At 42.0% G+C, this 25,988-nt stretch overlaps 1 protein-coding gene across 1 annotated transcript in view; it reads right to left on the reverse strand.

Moving 5' to 3' along the window:
* smarca2 (SWI/SNF related BAF chromatin remodeling complex subunit ATPase 2) overlaps positions 1–25,508 on the reverse strand; it is a 35,043-nt gene extending 9,535 nt beyond the window's left edge. The window contains exons 1-29 of the mRNA XM_029509772.1: positions 25,397–25,508; positions 23,900–24,166; positions 23,583–23,712; positions 22,816–23,244; positions 22,555–22,656; positions 21,753–22,005; positions 20,940–21,066; positions 20,454–20,627; positions 19,988–20,161; positions 19,707–19,877; positions 18,939–18,989; positions 16,819–16,949; positions 15,713–15,770; positions 15,368–15,468; positions 14,893–15,040; positions 12,864–13,027; positions 11,645–11,711; positions 11,423–11,533; positions 9,649–9,891; positions 9,320–9,433; positions 8,681–8,785; positions 7,970–8,056; positions 7,807–7,853; positions 7,250–7,416; positions 6,474–6,637; positions 5,461–5,688; positions 5,044–5,121; positions 3,088–3,306; positions 1,476–1,699 (exon numbers count right to left, since the gene is read on the reverse strand). Coding sequence (XP_029365632.1) covers positions 1,476–1,699; positions 3,088–3,306; positions 5,044–5,121; positions 5,461–5,688; positions 6,474–6,637; positions 7,250–7,416; positions 7,807–7,853; positions 7,970–8,056; positions 8,681–8,785; positions 9,320–9,433; positions 9,649–9,891; positions 11,423–11,533; positions 11,645–11,711; positions 12,864–13,027; positions 14,893–15,040; positions 15,368–15,468; positions 15,713–15,770; positions 16,819–16,949; positions 18,939–18,989; positions 19,707–19,877; positions 19,988–20,161; positions 20,454–20,627; positions 20,940–21,066; positions 21,753–22,005; positions 22,555–22,656; positions 22,816–23,244; positions 23,583–23,712; positions 23,900–24,136 — 4,304 coding nt within the window. The 5' untranslated portion in view covers positions 24,137–24,166; positions 25,397–25,508. The remainder of the gene's footprint in view (positions 1–1,475; positions 1,700–3,087; positions 3,307–5,043; positions 5,122–5,460; positions 5,689–6,473; positions 6,638–7,249; positions 7,417–7,806; positions 7,854–7,969; positions 8,057–8,680; positions 8,786–9,319; positions 9,434–9,648; positions 9,892–11,422; positions 11,534–11,644; positions 11,712–12,863; positions 13,028–14,892; positions 15,041–15,367; positions 15,469–15,712; positions 15,771–16,818; positions 16,950–18,938; positions 18,990–19,706; positions 19,878–19,987; positions 20,162–20,453; positions 20,628–20,939; positions 21,067–21,752; positions 22,006–22,554; positions 22,657–22,815; positions 23,245–23,582; positions 23,713–23,899; positions 24,167–25,396) is intronic.
* Positions 25,509–25,988: the final 480 nt, after the last annotated feature.

Consider the following 25,988-nt stretch of genomic DNA (forward strand, 5'->3'; position numbering starts at 1 on the left):
ACAATTGAAATTAATTTCTTTTTGTCTTTCATGCAGCCCTGATGTAAAATGTTGTAAAAATGTAAAAAAATTATTCATAATAACAAGAACAGAACACTCAGAGCCACATGAATTTAAGTTGACGGAGAAAGTAGCACTTCAGTTGCAGATTGACTTTATAAACAGTGTAATGGATGTAAAGGGATCAGATATCATTAATGCCTTTAAATTAGGTTTAGTATCTAAATAAGCTCACAGTTAACAAATTACTCTGTGTCCTCTCTGGCAGCAGTCAAAGTCAACGGGAAAAATTCAGCAATAAAGAGCCTTTAAAACCTAATTTAGTGGGTAATAAAAACCTTATCTCATGTTGACATGAGGAGAAAACAGGGACTGCTAGAGACTGAAAGAGCTGCCAACAGGGGCTCTAATAGAAACACACCACCCAGTAGATCTCCTGCTGACGTGGTGCGAAACCTGCACCAGGAGCAGTTCAACACATCTGTAACATCCACCTTTGCAGGCAAACCGCCACGTATTTGGTCATGAAACAATTAAAACAAATGGCCGGCTTCTGTGAAGCACAAAGTCACCAAACTCCGTCATTCATCAACAAAAAAAGAAGAAGAAGAAAAAAAAAAGATGAATAAACAGCGATAAAAAAAAAAAAAACCCAATAATACCGATGAAGGGGAACATGGTGCTTCATAATATTGCTGCTCTGGAGGTAAAAACGAGGTTTATGAAAGAAAAGCTGATTTCATTTTTCTTTCCTCATATTGAATGGAACATCCAGGAAAAACCGTTAAAAAGGTCCTACAGCACGTATTGTAATAGTATTTATTAAGGCTTTATCCTAACTGGTTCAACACGACGCCCTTGGCAGATTTCTAACGTCTTTTTTAGAAATCTCATTATCGTCATATTATAGTGTTAAATGGTGTTTTACAAGTGCAGCAGCGGTGTAGAGTACACGTTTTTTTTTTCTGGTAGTCAGTGCCAAAGGCACAGGGGGAACATGCAAACTGGAGCCAATCCCAGCTCACTCTGGGCGAGGGGCGGGGTCAACCTGGAGTCACCAATGAACCCAAACATGTCGTCTTTGGATGGTGGGAGGAAACCCACGCAAGCACGGCGAGATCATGCAGGCTGGGAACCAAACCAATAACCTTCTTATGGTTATTTATTCATGATGTTATTCTAAGTATTTGTGTCTGACCTTCATTTCACTGATTCAGTGCAGTGTATGACGTAAAATTTGGACTGGACTCTATTGACATATTGAATTTTGTCTGGATGAAATGGTCAATCTGGGCTCTGCAGAACGGACTTCTTCATGCTGCGGATGGAACAGTAGTTGCATTCATGAATGAAATTGTGTGTGGATGAGACACACAACACAGCAGTTTTAAATCACTGTTATTCAATCTGATGAATGAAGAGGAATATGTTTGGAATCATAACTTTTTTTTTTTTTTTTTTTTTTTAAGTCTTACCCATCTCTGTAGTTGATGACGGTGTCGATGATGGTGTTCATTTGCTTGGTGAGTTTTGGGGGGTTGGGGGAGAGTTTCTCAGCTGGCGGACGACCCCGTCGCTTCTTGCCCTTGCTGCCTCCGTCGTCTCTGCCTGACGAGTCCTTGTCCTGGCGTCTCTTGCGCTTGCGCTTCTTGAGCCGGATCTCTTCCTCCATCTCCTCCAGGTTTCCATCCTCGATGGCCTTGAACAAAGAAGGAGGCAGAGAGGAGGAAGCGTTAATCCTGTGATCACCTCCACTGGAGATACTGGGATCAAAGGATCAGTGATTATCTGTCATCAGATGTACAAACTCAGACTAAATGTGTGGCATCCATCAGCTCCAGCTTTCCTTAAATTTGTTCATTAATCTCTTATTGAAGTTGTTACTCATCATTTTATGATGAAGCACATGATTTTTATGCTTTTTATTTATCTATTGCTTTAAAAAAAAAAGTCTTAAAATATTATAAACGTAATGTATTTTTTAAGTTTGTGGAGTTTCTTTTGTTCCCAAAGTCTGGTTCGTTCATGTAAAACTCACATCAGACAAAAAAGGTAGATAATCCTTCATAGCTAATTAGATAGGATAAGAAATATTAGGGTTTTCAATAACACGAACACGAAAATATCACGAAATATTCAATAATCCCATCTAATGCTCATGTACCATGTCCACGAGGACTGACTAACCCCCCCCCCACCGGTTTTAAGCGCCTCTAAACCTTTTTTATTTCTTAACGAGGGTCTCTCAGAACCACTGTGAACTCTTCCAGCATGCTCATTTCATTGCCTCTGACTTTTTTTTGTTCTGTTCGCGATTTCCTCCAAACACCTGCGTCCTGGTCGATAAAACTGATTTGCCGAGTCTGACAGGTGTCTTCAGGGAAAAGTGTCACAGGTGTGGGTGTACAGGTCCCATTAGCATCACACAAGGAAAAGAAAAGGGAAAAAGAGCCCCCAATTATAGCTTCGCCTGCACAGAGTTGGAGACACTTTACACTTTGAAAAGTGTTGTTTTGTGAAAATTGTTTACATTTATCACAGTCGACTCACAGTATCGTTACATAATGTAATTTATGGCAACAGATGTGGTTATATTTATATGGGAGCACATTCAGATCTGTTATCTATGATTTTCTTATTTTTAACAATTCCCATTCTATCCTTCTTTAAAATTTGTCTCGCTTGGCTGCTTTATATGCAGATGAAGAGCGGCGTGATGGATTAGCAGTTAGCACTGGCGCCTCACAGGAAGGTTTCTGGCTTTGAGACCTTTGAGTGGAATTTGCATGCCCCCCAATTTTGAATTTTTCAGTTCTTTACAGATGATAGTTGGGGTTATTCAGACTACGGAAGAGGGAGATGTCCTCTTGTGTTAACAGATGTTCATCTCAGATCTAAACGGGGTCAGAATTTGAGCCAGTTCCACCGGTGAGACAGATGTACAGAGAGAAGTACAGGGAGACAGACTGTTATGATAAATTATAGTAAGAGTTTCCATCTCTTTCTTTTTTCCCCAGCCGTCACATTTATATTTTCATATAAACATATGTACATTTTATATTTTCTACACATATGCTCAGACTTTACCCGCAGCCACTGCTTTTCAGTCAGCGTATCACCGTAGTCCACGTCCCGACGGCAGCGTGACCCTCGACCGAACATCTTCTCCTCCTCCTCTTCGTAGGTCAGCCGCTCCACCTCGGCGTCGTCTTTGATGATCCAAGAGGGCAGCTCGTCCTCCTCCATTAGACGCGGCTTACGCTTCGGGTTTCTGGCGTCCTCCCGGCGTCTGTCCATGTCTATGCGCTGGAGGAGGAAAGCGGGGAAAAATGCCATCAGATCAAGAAGCGGACGACTACAGCAGTCTTTTATAGCACCACAATGGAGCACATAGATTTGTACTTGAATGAAGAAGTTCAGGGCAGTCCAGGGTTTAATTTATATACATCTGCCGCTATGGAGATAATAAGACCACATTATTCTTTAACTCTTCTCCCTACAGTTACTATGTTGACTTAATTTCACCTCTCTGTGAGCTTCATTACTGACATATCTTTCTATTCACTGGCACTGTGGTGGTCACATAGTTCATAGGGTTTTTTTTTTTTTTAAACATATTTTAGAGACTTTGCTTGCAACCTGAAGAGCCCTATTAGAGGTTAGGCCGTGGAGCCAAACAAATCCTATGACCCCATGCATTAACTGATAGCACTCATCCAGGAGTACGCTAGATGATTGGCGTGTGGTGGCTTAGTAGCATCTTGGTTTTCAGTTAGAGATGCAATAAGAGAGCAGAGACAGTGCGGTGTGACAAGCATTTCCCGCCTTGCAGCTGTGAAAACAGACAGAGAAAAGCCCAGCTGATGTAATTTTGATATCCATCCATGCAGGGTGATGGAAGGGCTGGAGTCAATCCCAGCAGACGGTAGGCGAAGGCGGGTTGCACACTGGGCAGGTTGAATTTTAATACCATACCAGCAATATTACATAAAACCCAGACTAAAGCTGTGCAGGCCTGGACTGAATTCGGCATGAAAAAATTTAGATGTATCTATTAACCGTTTTAGGAATTGCATGTGGAGACATTTTCTGTCAAAAATAAATCCACCATTAAACTTTAACCAAAACAAACTGCTGGACCGGCAGCATGCACACATCCTTCAAAGCAGGCCCTTGAACTGGTGAATTGGCCTCACTGAAGCCAATCCCGGGCAATGTAGAACCAGCAATTAACCTAATGAATGTCCTTCATTGCACGATGACATCAGAGGGAACCCATGCAGCTACGGGGGGAGAGCATTCAAATTCCATTCAAAGGTCTCCAGTTCAAAGCCAGAAAGCCTCCTGGGATGTGACAGCGCTTTGAAACACCAAAAGCACACAACTAACTCTTAGCAAACTAGCAGTAGAGCCAAGAGGCGGAGTAGCTGTAGCTGATGTGTGAAACCCAGATGGCCTGACACAGAGTGGTGGCTGTAAGTGACGTAATGACAATGACAATCCACTCATTTTCTATGTGGGAAGACGCATCTTGCCAGGGACAGCTGTCAAAACTGGAAGAGCCTGAACAAATGATGGATTTAACCAGAATTATGGCCCTGTCATGATGGACAACCCGCAATTATTTTGGGATAGATGGATAAGAGACCCAGCTGGACAAACTCTTGTGCATTGACACCAACAATATCGACACTCATTGCCACATTTATTTATATATTTTGCATTTCATCCCAGAGCCAAGAAAGCAGCCAACATGTCGCTGTGGGGTCTTGTTGACTGGACATGAGCAGGCACAGAAGCACAGATTGGTTCCAGAGTATCTGAATATGTCTAAATCTGCATAATTTAACTACTAAGTCTTTGTTTGCAAGTTTAATTTATTCACTGTCTGACTGGGGACGTGATCTAATGTTTTTATTTTTGTTTTTTTCTTTCACTGTGTTCCCTCTTTATAATTAATTTTGAATAGCTTGTCTGCTTCCAGCACAGACAGTAACACGCAGCTCCACAAGTGAAAGTCGATAAAAAAACAACCTTCCTCACCATAAAGAGCTCAAATTCATCTTCATTGCGGGCAATCATCTGGTTGAGGGTTTCATCATCAGGAACCTCATCTTCTTCCTACAGAGAGACACGTGAAAGGAACATTAATAATGCATTTCAATCTTTACAGTGTCAGTTTCTGACAGTTACAGTAATGCACTCGGATCAAAACAAATCAATCAAACATCACCTGGATTTGATCAAATACCAATGAAAGAGTTTGAATTGTAGCATGTGAACACACTGCTCATATCTGCAAAGCTGTTTGGGCCTGAGGAAATTCAATAACATCAACATCATGCATAATTCAAATTGAAAAATCTATTTAAGGTCTCCTATATTTATCATAAAAATGCCTGCATGGACTCAGGAGATGCTCATATTTGTATGATAATTTAACACAAACCAGTATCTTACCTCATTTTGCTCCTCATGCTCTAAAATAGCCTGGAGGAAAGCGCGGCGCTCGTGGCTTGAGGACTTCTGGTCAAACATGCCTGCCTGGATTACCTTCTGGTCCACATTCAGCTTATATTTCGCAGCTGCCAGGATTTTTTCCTCCACACTGTTGACGGTGCAGAGACGGAGCACCCGCACCTCGTTCTGCTGACCGATACGGTGAGCCCGGTCCTGGGCCTGGAGGTCCTGGATTCGGCAGATGAGTAGAGATGTGAGAGCATTTCAAAATAAAACTGCACAGAGCAAACTAAAAAGATTAAAAAGATCTTAAACTAAACTAAACAAAGCTCCTCTGATTCTGTGTTTCTGTAAAGCAGGGAGAAAAATAAATAAATCAATAACAACAACACAAAAACTTTTATCCTGCCATCAATCTGTCCAATCAGATACAAATGGAGGAGATGTCTGACACAAAGCTGCGAGCAGCCCTCCAAAACTTTAAAAGCTTTACTTTACCTTGGTCTGACTGGAAATATTAATGAATGAATAAATAAAATCAAACAACAATTCAAGTGAAACCACAAGACAAAATTCACAGCAGTCCAAATTAGAAACTCAAGGCTTCAAATAGCCAACGGTTGAAGATATGTAGGCGGTTATTTCAGGGCACTTGTCACTAGTCCAAACATTTTTTGTGACACTGTAACCGAGGCTGACATTAAAACTGATTTCATTTCTTCAAGCCCAACACAAATTGGTTTCTGGAGCTCAAAATGTCTCCAGTAAAGCAATGCCACAGACTTGACACCTTTTTCCAGACATGATCGCTGCAGCATTGTACAGCCTGCAGAGATATTTTATATGGAGCTTACTTTCCCTCCCTTTGTCCCTTATGTCTTATACTTTAAAAAGTTTAGTCCTAATCTTCAGGATACATCCCTTTAAATCAGCTTTTTATATATGAATTACAGACTCCCAACAAAATGAAGCACAGCCACTTCTCATTATTGTGTGTTCATAACAGGGCAGACCTGGTGGGGGTTCCAGTCGCTGTCAAAGATGACAACGGTGTCGGCAGCCTGCAGATTGAGACCGAGGCCACCGGCTCTTGTGCTCAGCAGGAAGATGAAGTACTGAGATCCTTCCTCATTAAATTTCTTTAACAGTGCTGCCCTGTCCTCAGACTTGGTGGTTCCTGAAACACCAAATAGTTGGGTTATTTATTTATTTATTTTTAATAAGAGCTTGTCAACTTAAAATTAAAAGTCAGATTCCACCTCTTCTTGTAATTCTGATAGAAAGAGAACAAGAAAAGTGAGTTTACGCTGAGTTCAAAAGGTGATGAAACTGTTGAACAACCAGTTTCTATGTCTAAATTACACGATGAGAACTGAGGAGGAGCAGGGTGCATTTACAGACCACAACGATCTCACAGACAATTCTCTTTGTAAAGTTTGTTTCTGAAAGTGCACTGAGGACGAGATCAAGGCTGATTGAAGGCGTTTTGTTTCTTATATTTTCTGGGTGCTGCTCTCTCTTTTCACTGCTGCGTCATTTTACCTCAAAAAAGACACCGTTCAAGGAAAAATTTATTCAAAACCAAATTCTCTCTGAGGAACAGCATGAACATGAATTTGCGTAGTTAACAAATCTTCAGCTTCCTGACCCAGAGGCTGAAGCGAATGCCTTCAGGTAAAATGGAACCTGGCCGACCTTGCTGTTTCGGCTCATACTAACTTATATTCTTAGATTTAAATATAACCAATTTGTCTGTAATATCAGTCCTTAAAATCAGGGGAGAACTTACCATCAAGACGTAAATATTGAAAGTTGCGGTAGCTGAAGTAGTCCTCCATGATTGTCATGAGTGAGGTCATCTGGCAGAAGAGCAGGACTCTGTGGTTGGTGGCCTGGAGCTTCGGTAGGATGCGATCCAGGAGCTCAAACTTCCCGGAGGCTCGATACAGATCAGGCCTGAGCAGAGACGACGAGACGAGACATTAACGGAGTGATTGTTTCCAGTTAACGTCGGTCAATGAGGCTGCATGTTACTAAAAATGAGCAGAAATCACAGGAATGCAGCACATTTCCTGGCAGCTTCATGACAGAGAAATATTATAACCTGAAGGAAATTTCATAATTCTGTGTTTTAATCCCACATTAAGGTTTTTCTCTTTTTCCATGCCTTTGTGTTTTCCCTTTTAAAGTTGACATTTTTTCCAAATGTCACCAAGCCTCCACATATTCAGAATCAGCACAACCTCAGCAAATTACAGATGTCACTCAATATAGACTCCGTTCACTGTAAAAGGGGAAAGTATTGAGTCATGAAACTTCATAGACAACACTTTTTGTCTGACTCACCCGTTTATTATGCCATTTGGATAGCCCAAGTGTTCAGCAAAAGATTCCTACGACAGAGAATATATTAAAAGTTTATATAAGGAGAAGGCTTAGTCGTGAATTCTCTATTACAGACGAATATCTTCAGAACCAGGACTGGTGCTTTTGTCCCTGGAACGCTCACCTCGATGTGCTGGAACATGTATGGATGGTTGCAGATCTTCTTCAGCTGCATGATGGTGTTCATCAGGGTCTTGGCTCCTCCTTTGCCCTGGAGGCAAAGAAACGTCCAGTTCCAGATTAAACTAAATCATGCAACGCTTCATGTTGTGTGAGTTTAAACCTACAATATCAAGCCCTGTTTCTGACACAGCATTGACATGTAATCAAATTTAACACAGATGAAAAGACTGCTGTAATTCCACCTGTTTAATGAAAATCCATTCATGCTGCTGAAAACTGTTTTAGCTTTCATCACTGCTGTGTCTGATTGTTATGTGGTGCAGAGCAGAAAGTGTTGTTTGTTTGTTTTTTTTTTAGCAAACAGCTTATCTCCCTCATAATGCATTAATCTGCACCAAAAGACTTGGCAGAATTTTCCTCAACACCTGTGCAGCATACTAGACATTCTGCTGCACTGAAACCTACATGGATGCTATGTAGATGCTATGTAGCATCTGTAGATGCTACCTACATGGTTGCTAAGCAACAACAGCTTCAGAAGTTATCTTTATCTATTTCACTTTAATAAAAAAAAAAAAAAAAAAAAAAACATCAAACAAAAAGACACAGAGAAAGTACAACTTCAACTGCACAAAATAAATTGGGGAGTTTGAGCTGTCACTGAGCTCCGAGCAGACACACGGTGAAGACCCAGGGGTGCTGGTAGACTTACCTTCTTGTCTTTCTCTGAGCCGTCAGTGAGAAGGATGCCTTTCTGCATGTGGCGGTATAGGACCTTCTGAATGGCCGACATGTCACATTTGATGACGTATTCCACCTGCGTAAGTGACAACAAACACAAATCTTCAGTGACACAGTGGTCCTGTTGAGCTCAAAGCAATTCTTGGTCACAGTCTGAGGCTTGATACTGAAAGTAGAGTAAAAAGAAAAGAAATCTGGACACGCAATGTGAGACAAAGTTGGGTTATGTAAAGAAATCCAGCAGCGATGTGAATTCAGTTACATTAGATGACGTCTATAAAGTTTTGATTCATTGTAAGCAGAGTAGCAACTACTTGTTAATTATTCAATCACTTGAGATGAATCACCAGCTTTTTATGCGGTCGAGTCATTGTTGAAACCATTTTTCTTTAGTTCTAAGCTTTAAACCTCATAATTATAGTGAATGGATTCAGGATTTTTTCTCCTTTTGATACTTTTAATGTCCATAAATTTTTCATTCATCTATTAATCTCAGATGTAGACTATTTGGACAATGTATTTTTGGGTAAAACATGCTCCTAGTGATGATTGTTGAAATGTTTGCACCAAAGACAGTAATTATGTTTCCTTAAATCAAAGTATGTCTCACCTTCTCGGGCAGCTGAGACTCCACTTCTTTCTTCAATCTACGAAGCAGGAAGGGACGGAGCACTTTATGCAAACGCCGGATAATCAAGATGGTCTCCTCCTCGTTGAGGTCAACCTGACGAAATCAGAAAGAACACAAGTTGATAAACATCGATAGACTGTTTGAATCTTCCTGTGCTCTTGAGGTTTGACTCTTAACAAAATCTAATTCTCTTATCACTAACTTTCAATGAAAATTTAATTATCCATCACTACCCCCCCCCCAAAAAAAATAAATAAATAAATTACAATATGAACCTTATGAACCCTAACCCTAACCCTAAAACTTACCCGCTCTCCAGTCATGGCGAACGGTGCGTTGAACCATTGCTCGAAGGTGCTGCAGCTCTTGAAGATGGTGGGCAGGAGGAAGTTGAGCAAGGCCCACAGTTCAGGGAGTTTGTTCTGCAGCGGTGTACCGGTGAGGAGGAGGCGGCGCGGAGCCACGTAGTGGGTATTCAACACCTGGGTCAGCTTACAGTGATGGTTCTTCATGCGGTGACCCTCGTCCACGATCATGTACTTCCAACGGATCTGCATGTGGACAGAAAACTTGCTGAACTCTGGCACTTTGACACGTGGCAAACAGAGATGCAGAGAGCAGATCTGTCTATGAAGTAGGTTTGATTGTCAGGAAGACAAGGTGAGGAAGCAGAGAGGAAAATGTTCATCGCCTCAGGGTGCCCATTGTCACTGCATATAAATGAGGTTTCTTATTCCCTTGTCACTCTTGCATTAAATCTGCACACATTTTAACGAGTACCAAATTAACAGAAAGTTTTTCTTTCAGTAAATGTTCTCACAAAAAATACTGTTTCACCTTTAATGAAATTCAGCATTTAAGGTATTTGGTATTATGATTTATGACTTTCCAGATATTTCCAAGACATTCAGCTCTTTAGTAGGGATGATGATATTTAATAATAAATGATAGACTAAATTAATTAAATTAGTCCAGTTCCCAGTGTGAAAATCTTACTAATCAAATGAATTACGAGTTAAAGTGGAGTAATTTCAAACAGTTTCTCTGGTTGTGGCAGAACGGGTGGTTGATTGGTTAACATTATCACAGCGTCCCGGGTTCAACTCCATGTCACAGTGTTGTACTGCTTAAATGTTGCACAAAAGGCTAAATCTGAAGGGGTGCAGCAAAGACTTCACGCTGAAAAAATGTGATCTTAACCCAAATATGAGTTAAGTGCTAAAAATGCTGGATATTGCATCTCCCGTAACTGAGCATTGTCTTAAAATACAACACACGTCGGGAGAGATGAGCAGAAATTGAAGTGAGGAGGTAAGAGACGTTCTGACTCTTCCTGTAATCCTTCTATCAGACTTTCAGGCACTGCCTTTATGTTTGAATAATCACAAATTAGCTACTCCGCTAGAGATCATCCAAGGCATCTTGAAACTGAAAGAAAACGTAAGTGCATAGCAATAGAGCTAATGCAGCCATCATCAAAAAAAGAATCAAAATATCAAACTGTTTCTTTCGACTTGAGACAGTCATAAGCTTGTGTGCATTCATCAGCCAAACATAAAAGAAGACGTGACATTGTCCCTGATGTTGTCTGTCTAGGGCAGGTGACTGAAAAGGGGACCTTCAAACTCTTCCTTGCACTTGTGTGGCATCATTTAACTGATGTTGAGTAAAGATTTGGTAAAAACTGTAAATGTTATGAGTGCATTAGAGAATATGTATTTAACTTCATTCATGCGTCAATATCCAACTGCTCACACCTAAAAAACACATAACACACTGTTCATGTATGAGCCCGGTGTAAAGACGAAGCTGACTTTTTACCCTACATTTGATTATTTGTAGAAAAATTACAGCAAAGACAGAATTAAACTACACTGCAGCAGTTTGTTTCACCGCTAGCAGAAAAACCCACGAGTGGCCTCAACGTTGTTTTTGCAGATGGCCAAAGAATGTTTTGAAAATTGCCATTTTAGGGAAGGAGGGATTTTCAAACTATAATGTAGTAGTGTAGGTGAGAAGTGTACAAGAGGACAAGTAGAAAGGTGATTCATACAGAGAGGACAGATCCTTGACATCTTTCACCTTGGCCAGTATGTGCTTGTCCTTGATGATGTATTCATAGGTGGTCAACAAGACGTTGAACTTCCCGCTGCGGAGCTGTGGCACAAGTCCGCGGCGCAAAGCAGGGGTGCCCTTTGCAAAGAGGAGACATGTAATCAATGAGTCAGCCAAAGACAATCGCAGCATATGAGAATGGGGGTAAAAAAAAAAAAAAAAAAAAAAAAAGGAAAGAGGTTTTCTTACCTTGTAAGCAATTTTGACGACAGAAGGCGCCCATTTGTCAAGTTCATAGACCCAGTTAGACAAAGTCCTGAAATGGAAAAGAAAAGAAAAGAAAGCAATGACAATCATCACACATGAAGGAGACCTCGGGTCAGGAAGTGATCTGGTTGAGTGAAGAAATGAAGAAAAGAAGGAAGATCATTCCTGATTGAAATGTCTTTTTTTGGGAGGTGGGGGGGTAAACATGAGAAGAAAAGGTCTTGTAGTTGGACATGCACACAAAAGAAGAATGACAGCTCAATGCTTTGGTTTGGTTCATACTAAGGCCTCTGTTTTGCTCATTTGAGTACAAAATGCAATTCTTGAGAGGTGCACTGCTTTTGGGTGCCGCAGAAAAGAAACCCATTGTTCATCAAATTTTTTAACACCTGGAAGGAAAAGGAGAAAATGCAAGTTCTTCCTTTCATCTTTCCTGGTACAAGTTACAAAAGGTAAGTATTTAAGTTTTAAGGGTGTTTTCACCTTTCATCTGTGTAGGAGCTGAACAAAACTCAGGAGCAGTAACTACAACACATTAGTTTTTGCTGCCTTTGAGATTTACTCTGTGCTACTTCAGTGTTCATGAAGATGGTTAATCCTGCGTGCATTTCTAATGGCTTGTGCCATGAAGGTAGAAAGGTCTGGTTGAAAACCTCTCCATACCTCAGAAACAAACTGCCCAAAGGTGTGAGTGTGAGTTCGACTGGTTGTTTGTATCTTAATGCCGGCCCTCTGACGAGCCAAGCCTTCACCCAGGTGTCAGCTAGGGATGAATCCAGCACCGCACTTAAGATCATTTTGATGAACATCAACAAAGCACACTCGTGTCTATATAGGAAGGTGGCAACTCTTCTTTGTAGAAATTGCGGCGCTGTCTGAGCAGAGAGTTAATTATCACCAGTGCTGGAGAAGAGTTTGTGCATTTGCTGTTAACTCTGACTCATTGCTCCCTGAGCGCAGACAATCACACCTGACAGTTGAATTTCATTTGAACAAGCAGGTGCATCTGACTCTTGACTCCCCCATTCCCTGTTACAGCCCTGTTTTCTAAACGTGGTTGATAACGTGATTCAACCTAAAAAAAACTGGTTTGAGTCCTATTTTAAACATTGTGCACTGGGTGCCCATTGCTAAAAACTTTTCATGGTGTCATGGCACAGAGCGATGAGAGCCAGGATGAATGGCGGTGAGGGGTACTGACGAAAGAGGGACGATGATGAGATAGGGACCGTTGAGCCTCTTGTGCTCCATCAGATAAGTGATCAGTGCAATGGTTTGGATGGTTTTGCCGAGGCCCATCTCATCAGCCAGGATGCCATTTAGATTGTTGTTGTAGAGAGACACCATCCACTCCAGACCCTGGATCTAAATGACACACAGAGAAAAAGCCTTAAACCCTTCAGTGCTTTACATCGATTTGACATTTTGTTCTAGTACACCAAACATGAAAGATGATGCTTGGCGAAGTGCCCCATCAAGGAAGACGACACGCCGCCTGCCAAGAGGTTTTAAGTGATGTTGAGAGTTTATTCATTTCTTTCTTTAGCAAAGATGGCTAACATGCATAATATATTACCAAACATGATGTATGCCTCTTCTCATTTTAGTAAAATACTGCCAGAAAATTTGTGAACGTGTTAAATGAGTCTCTCCTGTTGCTCTACACGTAATGGTAGAAACTGGTAAATACGTCTAAACAAGTTAATTTGATGCTTTTCAAAGAGTTTTGTGAATGCACTTTGATCTTCCTGCCACTGTGGCATTTTACATCCTGAATGAGTCAAGCATGGTAGAAAATATCAACTATGACTGGGAAGCCTTTACTGAAAACAATCAGCAAAAGAGAGATTGGATTCAACCAATTAGATAACCAAATATTCAGCAAGACACCTGACAGCTGCAATTATGTAGGAAAATACTAAATATGGGTGAAATTAATAAGAATTCATGTATACACATTCGTATTTCAAAGATTCTGTAAACGCTGGGTGACAATATAACTTTGATGCACAGCTTTCTGCTGTTACTGCAGACAGTTGATCCAATTATTGTACAGAGGAAATCGCTCCAATTTCCTCACTGAGCTGCCACCATAGCTCATTTAAAGCCTAGCACATAATAAATCAGAAGAGCGCAACCTGATTGGTAGAAAGAAAATGTGAGCAGCAGCCGATCGCCAGCTCCCTATCTCTGGTAATATACTACCGCTCACTCCAATCCTCAATCACTACAGCAGAGATGATGCGATAGTGCCATCTCAAGAAAGCGCCTGTGTCGTAATGAGCAGACAGACCAATTAGACCACCCTGCAATTAGCTGCAGACAGGGACGGAGATGGCTCCTGTTCCTGTTTCCACAGCTCATTAAGAGTGTCAACCACACATCTTCACAAAAGGGAGGAGGCTAAAAAACATCATTTTCCTCTGTGATATTTTTTACTGCAACTGAAAAATGTAGCTACAGCCCCTTTACCCATTAGGACCTGCTAACATCAGGCTTTCCAGGTCAGTGCTGGCTTCAGTTGGCGTGATGTAAACACAGCAGCCAGGTGTAAAAGCTCAGGCCTGTCATCTGTCCAACCAAAAACACAACTCCACCTTCCTCTGAGAATAACTTTTCAAAACTTCCAATCATCGACTGAACCAAGCGTCTCAAACCAGAGATAAGACATGACAGATTGGCTTATTATCCGTTTGCACAGCAGTTAACAGCTAATTCCTTCCCCTGCTTCTTTTTGTATATGCTCTGTAAAAACTGCTTGTCACAAACGCTTACCTAGTAAATTTGTTTAAACAGCCTGGGTTCACCTTTTCAGTTTTTCTATTATAGTTAAGTCTGTTTTGTTTGTTTATTTACAATCACATTAAAATGCAGCTGCTGTTTCAACAAATCTCCATATTTAGTTGAAGGACAATTCATTAGTGACAACAATCAAGGCTCCAAGATTTTTTATTTATTTTTTATTAATCTGTGAGCCATGCTCTAGAAAATGTATTTGCTAATAAAGGAACAACAACAACAACAAAAATAAGATAATAGAGAATAAGATTAATTGAAAATGAAAATGTGAAAGTGTTTATTTCTTGTGTTAAACAGCAGATCAGTAACAAACATAAAATTTGAAACTAGTTTAAAATGCAAGCAATGAAAATAATCTAGTCATCTAGTCATCTAGTCAAGAGAAGATGTGCAGGTACAAACAGTCTGGGTGTGCATGGGCATGTGTGTACCTGGTAATGTTTGAGCATCCCGTTGATCAGCAGTGACGACTGCTTCTCCACCTTCTCAATGACAGCGTGGGCTACGCCGTAGTACGACTGGGAGCTGGTCTCTCCGGTGGGAACGCTGTACTCGTCGTCCACATCCTGCTTGGCTGACCTGAAAATCAATTTGGGGTGAAGAGAAAAAAGATTTACTGATAACAAAAAAACTGTGCTCCTCAGTAGTGATTTTAATTATCATTTTCAAGCCTTCGCTGGCTCTGCAGCCAGGAGACACCCTGAACTCCTGGTTGAGGGCCTCTTAGGTAAACTTTACACCGAGTACAAAAACTGTCAGATTCAAGATTCAAGTGCTACGGACTTTGACTCATCTCTGCTAAAGAGTTTGAATTGGTTTGAAATCATTTCAGTCTTTGTCATGTCACTCCCACATCCTTGTCTCTATCTCATGCAATTCTTGCAAAATAAAAGAAAGGGGTAATACTCAATGATGTGCTTGGCAGCCTTCACAGACTTCACATCTTCATTGGTGGCATTGACAATCTTCTTCTCCTCTGTTTCTGCCTTGGCCACCTCCTCTTCCTCCTAAAAGGGAAAGTTCATTACACACGACTCAGAGCATATGTAGTATTATGATAACAACAACAACAACAACAGCTGCAGCAGCAGCAGCAGCACACAAAGAGCTGATGGGGATAAAACTAAATCAGATATGTTGTGACTGGAGAGTGTACAGCTACAGCCCCCTGGTGGATTTTGAAGTGTGACGTTAGCCTGACTGATATCAAAGCTCTCACTGTTGGAGTTTGTTAATGAGAAAGTCACTGACCTCCTCTTCAAACTCAGAGCCGCTCTCCTCACTGTCTGACCGCGGGGCCACTTCATACCTGGTTTTCAAAGAAGCAAAGGGGTAAACAAGCAAAAACAAAGCACAGGTATAACAGGCTGAGTCAGGTCTGTCTAACAGAGGAACATGATGTTTATCCCGAAGGCAGCAACGGTTCTTAAGACAGACAAGGAAGGCACTTTTTATTACCTTTTTAGGGATGATTAAAATCTCACTTATCAGACTTGAATGTTGGCACTGGGCAAGAAGCACAAAGAGGTACTTTCTGACAAACTGAAGAATAAATTATGTGGGAGTTCTGCAAGGACGCATCTCTGTATGCAGGAAATATCCTGATTCAGAATATCTGTCCAGGTAAACTGTAGTTTGCCAAGTTCAGGTTGTGTTTCTGAACACTTTTCCTAAAGTGGGAGGGTGAGGAACTCAGATATCCAGAGGGAGCTTGCAATAGACCTGCTGCTTCTTAACATAAAAAAATAAAATAATAATAATAAAACAAAACAGTTGAGATGGCTGATATGGATGATGCCTCCTGCATGGCAGGATGTTGGGTAGGTGGTTTTTTGAAGGTGTGGAGCAGAGCGAGACAGACAGAGGGAGCAGGGCTGGAACCTCCTAGTCTATAATTCAAGGCTTTCAAGATGGAATATGGAGTATTTTGCATATTGACCTCCCGCTGCAGTTGGCACCGTTCCATTAATCTAATGACGCTGACATTTTAAAGTCATTACATGCAAATGTAATATATCTATTGCTTTTATTCCAATGGCTGAAGGCCATCTGCACACTCTGTAACATGTAACACTGCAGGAAACTGCAGCCAAGGCCTTCCAGCTTCTCACAGATTCTGGGAAGTCATTAATTTCCCATTGAGAAAACAGGCCTATAAAGAGCTACCTTTAGGACAAGATAACACCATTTTAGGTTGATCAATTTCAGCTCCTACATGTCTATTAATGGCCCACAATTCAAGCAAAGTACTGAACATCTGTGACAGACGTTTGATATCTTACAATACAACACAACCCATAACATCACTTTAACGTATAGGAGGTATCAGAGTTTGACAGCCAACTGTGCATCCTCACCCTGGGTTCATCTCCAGCCAAGCCTCTAGCTGGCTAGATTTGGGAGCATCCGTTCCCTGCAGAACCTTCCCGGTCTCCGTCTGAATCACTTTGACCGGCAGCTCACTCATCTGGCTGCTTTCATCCATGGGCTGCACCGCAAAACAAAACCAGAAGATGAGATGCGCATTTATAAAACTGAACCGTGACATCTACAGAAGATTTTTTGCCCTGTCTTCATGGCTGCGAATAATCATTTTCATTGAGGGCAGCAGGTTGACAACTTTAGCTGTGGATGGCAGTATGGTGATTACATTTTAAAGAACTTTTTATTAACCTCGCTTCACTGAGGGGTAAATATATTCACAGAGAACCCCGCAGGCATAGTGCGAAGAGGCCAGAACATTTCCCTATATTTTAAAACAGAAACAAATGTTATGTCAGAGAAAATAAGCTCTGTGAGGGATTCTGATATACATGAATTCAAGTTTTGTCCTTGCTTCACTAATTAACATTCACTTAAATTAAAGGAGGGATAATCACGACCACATTCATTACAACACAACATTTGGTGCTTCCTGTAAAAATTAACAACCACTGGGATACTGTTTCACCCATAACCTTCAAGGTGTATCTCTCTCCGGCTGCAGGCAGAGGAGGAGAGCACAATTAAAAAGCCGTGGGAAGCTGCCATCTCCCACTTGGTTTTATGGCATTATTACAACGTCTGATTTGCAGTTTGACTGTCAGTGATCTGATCTGTCGTTCACAGGTTAATTTCAGATTACGGTTCAGATTTTAAGGAGTTTGAAATTGGAGTGCAGGTTTAGTTTCACAACAGCCACGATGTATGAATCAGCAAAGGCAGGAGAGCAATAAATATCATTATTACAAGTTAAACATCCTCAGAGGGTAGATTTAAGGTTTGAGAGGCAGCTGGGAATTTAAACAGAAATGTAAACATCCTTCCACCCTTCCAATCCAAAAGAACAAGCTGCAAACACAGCAGTGACATATCATCACTATCATCAGTTTTTGGTGAAGGCAGATTTGAAGATTTGAGGGACTTGTTGGTAAATCCACATCCAACAGAAGGAGAACCTCAGTACATATTGGGAGTTGTGTTTGTGTCTTCCGGTGGATCTGATTTCCTCTTTTTTTTGGGCCTCTACCAACTCATGATGGAAATATCTGTAGCTGATAAATGCTCCACTATGTTCACCAGATGGTCTCTGAATGTGTCAGAGTGTCTCTATTTAAAGCTTTTCTAAAAAAATTCTCACACATTCAACTCCCAACAGGGAAGAAAATCTTCAACAAAACACTGAAGACTTTCAGACATAAAGTGGATGAATCACATCTATTTCACTCATGCAGCTTGGAGAGAGGATCTTGACAGGCTTCCGGTGCACGCTGTTGATGGGTATGCTGTGTCCTCACTTTATACAGTGTTCACACATACTTTCTTGCCTATCTCTGTCAAGTGCTGGGCAACTTAGATTTGACTGGGCAAACAAGGGAGGCAGTGTTTGTCCAGTTAGCTACAAGCTAAAAATAGAATGATGTTTGAAGTGGAAGCTTTATCTCTGCTTACAGCTGACTCCAGAGCAGTGATCTGTCCCATCTGTCAGCAGAGTATGTTCTCTGAAAGCTAGCCTGACGCCCAGCCGTTGTTTTAGTCACTTTTGTGGGTGTGATTGTCCCCCTTTGACAAAGGCTGAGGTTTGGCAAGCAGAAACAAGAGCAGCTTAATTTGGAGGGTTGATGGCCTGGGATAATTCTGGGATCTCTGAGTGGTGGTTAGCTTCAGGCAGAGTGAGCTCTGGAAGCTGCCTGCCACTCTGCTCCTGAGATCAGTTATGATATTGCACATATGACACTTGCCCATCAGTAAAAGTCTCTGTATGCCACTGCACAACAATGACCTTTGGGTGTTCTTCTTGGCTGGCTATCATGTAGCTCTCTGTGGGAGTAGCTGCAGATTGTGGTGGTACACCATGTAAAGTCAAGGACAGCAGGTAATTAACAATTTCAGTTTTTTGAGCTGTATCATACTGCAGCTGCTTTTAACCGCCAGAACAGTAAAATAAAGCAATAGCTAGGATTATGGAAGAATACAAATGTTAAATATCAAGGCTTACCTCTCCATCTGGTCCAATGGCGCTGGTGCCTTCACCGTCTCCATCCACCTTCTACACATGAAACAAGAACAAACCTTTCAGCTGGCACAGTGTAATTGGTGGATTTACAGGCTATGATGAAAGCAGCAGCTACATCGACATTAAACAGTACCTCAGTAGTAGCACTTTGAGGTCTTTTACGAAGGTGCTCTCCCAAAGGTTTTTAATTGTACTGTTATCTTCTATGTTAACCCTGAAATCATTTTCTAATATGCTTTTTACTGAAACATCATCACAAACAAAGAGGCAGTGTTTTGCTTTTACAGAGGAAAAACGTTTTCTCAAAAGGCCAATGTCAGTAACACGGATGTCTAACGCAGAGTAGTGAGGGACCTGAAGTCTGCAGGGGTCTTATATATCTGAGACAACACTGAGTAGCTCTGGCTCTGACACAAGCTTTGAGGTTATGTGGTGTGGGTTGAACTCTCAGCCCACTACGAGTCCAAGACCTTATTAAAGACTTTCTAATGCCTTTTGCTGTCATTTATAGTGATTTCCTCTCCTCCTGAATACATGGGTGTGTTTTAATGTCCGCTCATTATGATGATGAGCAACAGCTTTTGACGTTTTATTTCTCTCTTTTTTTTTTTTTTTAATTCAAGCTTGAAAGATCATTGAAGTTTCCCATATTCGGAGCAATAACAAAAAGCGAGCTTGAATTCAAAAGAGGACAAACCTCAGTTAAAGGTGGTTTAAGATCTTTTTTGTACAATTGTCCAATCTTCTTACCTTCTTTCTCTTCTTCCGCTTCTTCTTCTCCTTGGCAGCTTGGGCAGCTTTGTGTTCATATACCAAGGTGGTAAGGTTGGCCACGTATTCATCTGTCTGCTGCAGCAAGTAGGCCAGACGCTTGTCTTTCTTTTGGTCAATCAGTTTGCGGTAGCCTTCCTCATCTTCAGCCTGTGGGGGTGGCAGGAGGTTAATGGTGGAAGAGGACTGCTGCTTCTCTTGTAACAATAGTGATTTGTTGTGCTGTTGCACATGTTTAATTTTCACATTCAGGTTCTTACCATCAGTCGCCTCATCCTCTCCTTCTCAATCCTCTCTGTTTCCTTCTTCTGCTCCCGCTCGGTGTTGGTGTGCCAGTTGGCAATGGCTCTGGTGAGTTTCTGAATTTTTCCAGAAACTGAGCGGTGATATTCCTTGAAGTCTTTAGCATGCTGAAGGATGCTGTTGAGATATTCCTGTAAAAAAAAAAAAAGCTAAACTATTATTTTCTTTTTGTTTCCAGCTTTCTAAAAGTTCTTAGTTGGTTGATCTGGATGTCCTTAACTTTTTCCGTTGCAGGTTACAGCAAATAAATGGTCTTGGTCTTAAATGCATAATTCACAAAATCAGGGCACATTTGAGTTGAAGAACAGCTCTGCTGCTGAACTGGTCCAGCACTGTTTCTAACTGCAAACCCAGCCCCAACAGTGCTCATCTCTGCCTTATAATTTATAAAAAAAAAAAAAAAAAGCTCTGATGATGTCTCACCTGGTGTTTCTGTCTGCGCTTCTTTTCCTGCTCAAGCTTCTGTTGCTTCTCCAGCTTCTCAGTCATGCGTGCCTCCCTGAGTGTCTGTCGCTTGCTGCGCCTGTAAGCCTTTGAGTTGAGGGCCGTTTCCAGGGTTGTGTCCCGCCTCATGCATGCAACCACGTCCTGTCTCAGCTGGAGACATGCACAGCGTCAACAGCAAACTCAGAACTGCATTTCACGTACAAGTACATAGAGCTAAAAAAATGTACACTTATAATACACAACTAAAGTGGCATCATGAATCTTCTTGGTTTTTCTATCATGTTACTGACAGGTTGTTGGTGAACTGCTGATGGTGTTGGTGAGCTGACACAAATCTATGGTGTCTATATTAACTATGCAATTTTGGGAAACCTCAGTTAAAAAAAAAGAACCAATATGATCTAGGTTCTCTCAACCTGTCCTTAAACAGACCACTAAAGATGCCGTAAAGGTGCTGTTTACCTGCCGCTGGAAGTTGAGTAGACGCAGAGCCTTGAGCTCCACTGTGGCTTTAGTCCTCAGGTCGGGAGGCAGGGATCCTGGCAAGCTCTCCAGCTCCTGGATGCGATGTGCAATTCGAGCCTGCAATCTAAGGAGACCGTTCAGGGGATGTTAAATAAAAAGCAAGTGACAGTGAAACTATCTTCATTATTTGGTGATTGTTTGGATTCCCCAGTCTCCAAGTAATGTGTATTATAATAATCTTGATACAAAACAGAACAGAAAAGTCAGTCAGGCTGCAAAATGTCAATGACTATTCATAGCATCATCACACAAAGTAATGCAGGATAACAACATGGCAACCTGGAACCCGTTACAGTCCCAGTCCTGCACTGAATTGATTAATGAACTGATAGGCTGTTGGTTCAAGTGTCCCATGTCAGTCTTAATTATGGAAACTTCCAGGATCAGATCAGTTTATTGTACATGGGAGAAATAAATCGGCCGTACAGTGATGCAATCTTTTGACACCCTGGCAGTGTACGATTGAGTCAGACACTTCACAGAGGGGACTCTCGTGAACCTCAGTTACCTTGTGTCATGTCACCTGTTGCAGCTGAAGCTAATATTTTCTGTCATAGTTTCAGTCTGAGTGGTACCACTTCCCTCAGAGGTCAAGTTGGAATAACATCAATTTGAAGCTACAGTACCAAGGAGATTCAAAAAGGTGGAGGCTGACATTTCAACCTTTTGTCAGTTATTGATTGATGAGCTACTAACAAATTTTCTGATTCTTAACAGAATTACCATATATATTTTATACTCTGTGAATACCTGTACTCCCTCTCCTGCAGAATCCCCACTGGGTCCAAGCCCTGGGGCTTCTGGATTGGAGTGACGCGGTTCTGCTTCTGCTGCATTTGGAGCATGGGGGACACCTGCTGCCCAGGCGGCTGAGGGGTCACTGAAGTGCCTGGCATGGGTCCAGCTGGCATGGTTGTGGCCTGAGGTGGTGCTGGGGATGGGCGTCCGCTGGAGCCGGGAGTCAGGTGCTTCTGAGCGCTGGATTGATTGTCACCACCCTGAACTGGAGAACACAAATTTGGTATGCACTGGGTCGGATCCAAGAAGTTTCCAGTTCACAAAGATGCAACCAGAGTAAATAATTGATGAGCACATGTAAGCAGCGCTGTCATCAATTCTATCAAATATTATTACACTCTTCTTACCAGGGAGGTCAGGTTAGATGTTTCTGAATCCCTGTGAATCTGATCCTTCACCTGAGACCAATGACTTATCAGAGATCCTACCGGGAGTTATTGCTGGTTTCACACAACCTATTTTTTATTCTGTTTGAAACTGACCTTTCTAAAAATCATCTTTTTTTTTTTTTTTTAGTGACTTGAGCTCTCGCATTTACTTTCTCTCAACATCTAGTTGTTTTTCTTTAGCCTTCAGATTCAGATTTAGGCACCACGTCTGAAGTGGCCATGAGAATCTTAAGGGAGACTAAGCATCAAACAGCTGGACATAACATTGTCAGTCGACGTCCTTTCACTTCCAAGCTGATTTATGATGTGTGGAATGAAAAGCATATAGGTCAGACTACATGAACACTGACAGGCCGCTGACTTACCATCAGACCAAGGCTTGGGTGCTGTGTTCTGATTGTGGCCTTGCATTGCTGGAGTTGGGCAGGGGCTTGACTGGGGTCCTCCTATAGGTGCCATTGACATACCTTTCAACAAAAAGTTTTATTATTATTTGAGTAACCTGTTTGTTCTTGTAAAAACATAATTGTAAATAATAATTATAAGTTCCTGTATTCACGTGGTGTCAAAAGATAACCTGGCTCACATTAAAAAAAAAAAAAGAGAGAGCACCTGGATCTGCCTACCTGAAGGCCTGTTGTAAGGACTAGCATTGGGTGCTGGCTGCTGCTGCTGCTGCTGCTGGTGTTGTTGTTGTTGCTGTTGCTGCTGCTGCTGCTGCTGCTGCTGCTGCTGCTGTTGCATTGTGGGTAGGCTCCTCTTGCCCTGAACAGCGAGTTGAAGGTTTTCAGGCAGTGGTTGCCCACGGCCAAGGATCTTGTATGCAAGGATCTGAGCTCTGAGCTGCTGCAGCTGGACCGGGCTGAAGGCAGAAGGTCCACGCCCCTGCTGGGCCATGTTGGACATGCCTCCCTGGGGATCCATGGGCATCATAGGGGCTGACTGTGAGGGAGGCATGTGGGGTGGTGTGGGTCCCCCACCTCCTCCACCTCCAGACATTGGGCTAGAAGCATGCTCGTGGACACCCATGGGGGATGGATGTGGAGACATGTATCCTATAGCAGAAAACATGTAATTTAATTTTACCAAAAACGTACATTAGAACCTTTAAAAGATAATTCCTAAAAAAGGGTTGAAACCAGTCTAAGTGTTAGTCCAATAAATCAAAGTTTTAACAAGATTGAAAAGAAAATAAATGTTTCTCTGAAACAAAACTGGAGTGCCTTTCCTCTAATCATTACCTCTTTTAATGTTAATGACTGGAAAAATATGACTGAGAGGCCATTTGCTTCAAGTACTGCTTTGGTTTGTAACCTTACTGAGCAAAAAATAAATAAATAAAAAACAATTACAAAGAAAACAGCTCATTAGTTCATTATTTAGTTTTAAGCACCTTGGCTATGCTGGTCCATGGGACTCTGTGGCGGTCCCATGCCACTATGCAGGGATCTCATCCCCACACCTTTCATGTGACCAAAGTGCATAGCGTCTGCCATTGTCTTGTCATTCATCCCCTCCATGGGCTGGGAATAAAAAAAAATAATAAAAAAAAACAACTTAAAAGTGAAATCACTCATTGTGTACAGTGGATTCAAAAAGTATTCAGACCCCTTCAATTTTATCACATTTCATTGTTGTAGGTTGTTCTGGTTAGTCTATAAACCAATATTTAGTTATTCAAGCAGCACATACGGCAGTGAAACTCCCTACCTTGTGCATAGAATACATGCTGTCCTGAGAATAATCACTTTGCCCCTGGCCCTGCATGCCATGAGGTGCATTGGGTGTTCCAGGTCCAGGACTGGGTCCCATCATAGCATGAACAGAGCCAGGTGAGGGGTCCGGACCAGGGCTGGGGCCCAAGATGGGCCCTGGGGACAGGCCTGCCCCTGGAGAAGGTCCAGGATGGGACATACCACCACCTGATGTCTCTGACGGGGTGGACATCTACTGAACTGCTGCAGGGACGCCAGGCAGCTTCACAGGAGAAGAAGAAGGGACACAATTTACATGACAACTCAAAAATGTATCACAAAAAGCTGAAAAGGGCTTTTTATATTAGCTTGTTTCATGCCCCCTCCCCCCCAAAAAAATCTGCAGAGGTGTTCTTTTTTGTCCAAATTCTCACTGCAGCAGTAAACTGAGCCCAATCATCGGGACACTGTCGGAGCCACACCAACCTGTTGCACGTTGGCCTGTTCTTGATCACAACATCAAGGTGTTAGTCTGGGATTACACATTTGGAGAAAGGGGGCAGCCACAGAAAAACTTTGGAAAGCTATGCAAGATGACTGAACAACATACCTCAAAAACGACACACAAATTGCCTTGACATCAGGTGCAAAACTCATTTACTTTGAGGCATTTTTTTCCCCCTTCTTATTTTGCACATAAATTCAGAGTGCTAAAACAAAACTATAGCTGCAGCCTCACTGTAAACATCCCCTCTGGTAATCCAGACCAGAATCTGTCAGTCACTGTCTGCTGTCAAACCTCAGAGCACACCAGGACTGCTGCTGACACAACGATCAGCTGATGGAGGATTCAACAAAACAATGTCCCATCTCCTGATTTTTGACGGTCAGCCTTTGTTACCTTCCTGACTTGTGACTATTATTAATGCTCATCGCATTCCATTTGTATTTTATTTTGTTTTATTTATTTATTTATTTACTTATTTTTGGTGGGAGTGGGGGGGTTAATCCTTACAGGAATAGACCAGATGTGCGTTTTCTCCGACGACTCGGGGTGGGGGGGGAAGCAACACAATGTAAATTATGCATGCAGGTTAGCTTTAGCTTCACTTCGCTGTTATCTGTCACTCAGACCGACTGTGATCATGGCTTCCGCTCCTGACCTGGTGGCCATCGCGGCTACGCGTTCAAAAGAAAAATCAAACTTTAGCTGGGAGTGGAGCTCCTGACAGGAGCCCGGCGACGTTCACGGAGACGGCGAAGAAGTCTAAACGTTAAACACGGGGGCTAAGAGCGTCTCACAACGAGCGATTTCAACGGTTTTGGTCGCGTTTCTGTTTCCCTTCCGATCGTCGGGCAACTCGGCTAACGTGCTAGCCGACGCTAGTTAGCTTAGCAGCTAGCAGCAGCCGTTACCGAGTCGTCTGTCGGGAAAAGTTTGGACCGTTAGCCGAGCAGCGAGCGGCCCCGCACGGCAGCTTCGTCCAGCACACGGTGCTGTTTGTCGGCTTACCTTTTCGTCCGGAGTGAAACCGCTCAGAAATGAGGTGAATTTATTTTAATGTTTCTTCAAAAATATGACCGCTGCCAGTTAAGTTCACTCCCCCCTCCGTGTTGTTTTGCTGACATGCTAAAGTTTTTTTTTTTCATGTCGCCATTATTGATTTGTCAATATCACGGGAAGTCCCGCCCACCTCTGCGCTGATTGGCCAGACCGCACGTCGATCACCAGACATTTTTCTTCGCTTTAGGCGTGGAGCGGTCATTCAGCGTTTGGCTGCTCGTTTCTGCAGACAAGAAAACAGCGATTTAATAGTTTTATTACCAACTTAAAGACTTTATTTGGAGCCGCAGCTTTTATTAAGTTGAAGTAATATGAAAATAGCTTGTGTTCAAAAGTGTAATTTGCACTATTTTCATTATCGGTACTCAACAGCCTCTTACTGCTTATGGCAGTAAAGAAATAAATTTGCCTCCACATCTATAAATCCATGTTTTTGTCTATACTCCTTCATGATGAGCTTGATTTTCTTGTTTCCTGTTTTCATTTAAAAAATGTTCCTATAAAGCACAACGCTGTTAAGGAAATGCTATATACACAAAGC

This window comes from Echeneis naucrates, chromosome 9 (assembly GCF_900963305.1).
Source record: "Echeneis naucrates chromosome 9, fEcheNa1.1, whole genome shotgun sequence".
NCBI classification, from domain to species: Eukaryota; Metazoa; Chordata; class Actinopteri; order Carangiformes; family Echeneidae; genus Echeneis; species Echeneis naucrates.